The sequence below is a fragment of the Antrostomus carolinensis genome, unplaced genomic scaffold, assembly GCF_000700745.2.
Source record: "Antrostomus carolinensis isolate BGI_N321 unplaced genomic scaffold, ASM70074v2 scaffold2865, whole genome shotgun sequence".
NCBI classification, from domain to species: domain Eukaryota; kingdom Metazoa; phylum Chordata; class Aves; order Caprimulgiformes; family Caprimulgidae; genus Antrostomus; species Antrostomus carolinensis.
The window spans coordinates 50,380-54,173 of NW_010314045.1; the positions used below are offsets into that span (position 1 = coordinate 50,380).

Here is a 3,794-nt window from a genome sequence, read left to right on the forward strand (position 1 = left end):
AGCCATTCATCATCATGCAGTGGTAGTTCACAACAAAGGAATTAAATGCCTAAATGAGATATTTTATTTAGTTTTTTGAATACAGAAGACATATAAGCCCCCTGCATAACACAAGCACTGAGTGAAAGACTGAGAAGAGACTATTTTACAAAACCTCCTGTAAGCAGTGAAATGCCCAAATACAACATCTGAAATAGTATGCCAAAATAGGCTTTGAGTTAAAAAAAAAAAAAAAAAAAAAAAATAAAAATAGGTTTTTGCAACTGGTACCCAGTCATGTGATTTTCATGGATTCTGTGATCACAGAGCAAGAACTGTGCTGCACAAACACTGCTAAAATGCTGGCGTAGGAGTACTATTCACATGCTTTTGTGACTAGAGTTCAGCACTGGTGGATGGAAATCCTTTTACTTGTCCAGGGATGCTGTCTGCCTACAGAAGCACGGCTACTCCCGGCTGATTGTGCTGCCACCTCCCTTCTCCTCTCCTCCCCTCCCCTCCAGCCCAATCTCCCCTCTACACGCCTGCGCGCACATTCACACCCTCATGGGCTATTCATTTTGAAATCACTATGGTAAGTACAAAGGGCTACAAAGAATTAGAAAAAGAGCAGATGGTCTCTTCAGCCGGGCCATAAGCAATGCAAAATACAACTGTATAAAACCAACAATAAATACTAATTTTTTACAAGCTTTTCCTGTCATGACTAGAGTACATGTTTGCTATAGTTCATTATCTTCTCTCTCCTTGAGAGATTAATACCACTTACAGAACAGAGGAAAGCCCGTAGAAATTGTTTTTTCCTATACATGTGTTTCTTCTACTAAAAAAAACGGAGCTATCAAGCCTGGCAGGAGCAGCGTGCTGCCCACAATCTCAGTTCAGCTGCCACACGCCACTTAAGCAGCCGCAGCACCAGCGATGGCTGAAATCGCTGCTTACAGCACAAGGGCTCTGGCAAGCTGCGGGCCAGGAGGGGGGCAGCCCCCCTCACACTAGACATTTAAGGACTTTAACTGCATTGTGCATAACGTCATACATTTGAAAAGGGTCTGAAAATACTGTACAGTTTAATTAAACATGAATTAACAGAGAAAGGCAGAGCTGATCAAATGGCAACAAAATTTTTGGTGGCTTCTGTTCGTGTACTGCATTCTGTAAAGGCACAAGGAGAGAAAAGTCCAATTTGCAGCACTACTGTGTTCCAGTAGCAACCATCTTTGCCAAGGATAATACTGCAAAATTGTTTTGGAAAACGTCAAGCACTGCCTCCCCTTCCTGCTCCCCCCAGCTCCCCACCAAAAGCCTGTAACTGATAAATATGAAAAATATCTGAATCGTTTTATGCACACAAATAAGAATCATCTGGCTCCGAACAAACTGTAATGCACTCAACACTTGACAACCTCTTCAAGCTCATCCTAGAGTCCCCATAAATTTCAGTCCCAACCTTAATGCTGTCATGCATGTTGAAGTACGTGGGGAGAAAGAGGGAAACAAGGGAAACAGGCATTGCAAAAACTCTGAAGTCAACATAGCAAAACTTCCAGTTTGGGTCAGGAAAAGATCAGATCGGAGTTGCCATAAGACATCTCTTAAAGCCAGAAATTAAGAAATACTTACCTTACAGTGCAGTTCCTCTCATCCAGATTGTTAACTTTAGAGAAAATACGCTCCCCATCTTCCTTTAAATCTTCTGCTTGCCTCCTGACTTCAACTGAGACTTCCTAAAAGTGGTTCATAGCACAAGTAAGATACCAAGTCATCATGTTCCAGACTCCTGAAAATCTGTGATTATGGAACCTCTTATTTGTGGGTTTGCTCTGTTGAATATACATGAAGTCAACAGCATAGCATGTCTTAAGCTTGTTTGGTTTTAAATGGTACAATATGCTATGTGACCTCATGCGCAGCGCTACCGACCTGGCTGTGCTCGAGTTACTGCTCTGCTGATCTCCAGAAGAGCTCAGCACTTGTACAAACCTTCTCAACCTCCACTTGGCAAAGGCAAAAAAAATGTGGTAAAGGAGTGAGAGAAGACTTGCTCAGGTTTCAGAAGAGGCAAGCACGCACCGGCTTTCGAATCCCTGAGCGCGTACTTTAGTTTCTCAGTAAAACACACAACACCGCTGCTCCAGAACTTAATATTATCTCACTGACTATCTTCAAACAACCGCACCCAGAGCAGAGCTCTGCACTACAAACACCGAGCCTGCAGGAAACTTAATTGCGCATTAGCACTGGGATCATCTGAATCACACCCGCGGAACAACGTCGTTATTTACTTCAGTCTGTTGTAAGCATCTTCAATGCCCTTATCACCATATTTTCCAGGTGCCTAAGCAGGTGTCTGCTTTTTGCCCCAGGAGGCCTATACTGAACTTAAAGGCACTGACTAATAAACCAGAAATGCATACATGGAATAGATTATATGATGATTTTTTTTCTGCTGGGTAGGCAATTATTTAATAATTTAGTTAATTTAATTTTCAAAATAACTTCCAGGTGAATATTTCCAGTGCTTGGAATCTCTGCCCTAGTAAATTATCCACATAGTTAAGTCTGCACATAGAGTTCAAAAATAACTCTTGCAAAACTTAAAGACACTAAAAACTTAAAGAAAAAGAGTCCACAACTTTTAGTGAACAATATACTTTGTTTCTTTTTGAGCTATTCTCATTCTGCTCCCTGTTTATACACACACAGAGATGCTGTGTGGATGTATGCACGTATGCATGCAATGTTTTTACCAAGAGGGGGGAAAAATAAGGAAAAAATAACATACAACTGCATTTCCTCAATTCTTTTCTTGTATAAAGTGAAGTTCAACACGGGTTGAACACACTCTGACTCCTTATATGTATCAGGAAGTCTTGTAGCAGCTTGAACACCACTTTTAAATAGAGAACTTGAGACCTAGTTTCTCTTGTTTACTTCCCCTACCACCTGCCAACCATTCTCTGGCCCAGCTCAGTTAAAAATTAACTTAATATTTACTTGCAAGTTGAACAGACATTTGGCATCTAAGGAATAAATTTATACATCTTAAATCAAGCAAATTGACACAAAATAAAACATGAAGTTTCCTTTGTTGCTGTGGTGCAGCTTTAACGTGAACAGGCATATTTTTCATCTCTGAACTTTGTTAGGCAGTTTTGTCCTATGTAGCTTTCGCATCAAGCAAGTTTAGAACAAAAGACTAAATCCATGGAAAATTATTAGACCATTAACAAAACTGGACAAAAGTAGGTATTATTTCCACTTGGAACATTTTTCTTCATAGTTTCAGAGAACTGCAAGCCTTAAAATGGGGAAGGCAGCCACAGCAATGAAATAACAACTCTGGGTGAAGATTGCTTTGATCCTCCTATACCTCTACTATAAAAAGAGAGGATATTATCAAATCAACCAGGTTGTTTTCTTCCATCTGGCTACAACACACAAGAAATTACTTGCTCCAATCGCTCTTTGCTACACTCAATTCCTATGCAAAACAAACTTTGATCTTCTTCATTTTACTTATGAGAGCTACCCAAAACAGTTATTCTCTTACTGACAAAAGGCAAACACCACACTACATTCGACTCCTTAACTGGAAATTTTCATTGCCACAGGACAAAGGGCAATGGGCAAAAACTGGAACACTGGAAGTTCCAGATAAACTTAAGGAAAAACTTCTTCACTGTGAGGGTGACAGAGCACTGGAACAGGCTGCCCAGGGAGGTTGTGGAGTCTCCATCTCTGGAGATGTTCAAAACCCGCCTGGACGCCTTCCTGTGCAACCTGGTGTAGGG

At 40.8% G+C, this 3,794-nt stretch overlaps 1 protein-coding gene across 1 annotated transcript in view; it reads right to left on the reverse strand.

Moving 5' to 3' along the window:
* The window catches only part of SHROOM2 (shroom family member 2), a gene marked incomplete at its 5' end in the record, with an annotated part of 44,260 nt that overhangs the window by 32,272 nt on the left and 8,194 nt on the right, over window positions 1-3,794 (reverse strand). The window contains one exon of the mRNA XM_010167482.1: window positions 1,624-1,727. Coding sequence (XP_010165784.1) covers window positions 1,624-1,727 — 104 coding nt within the window. The remainder of the gene's footprint in view (window positions 1-1,623; window positions 1,728-3,794) is intronic.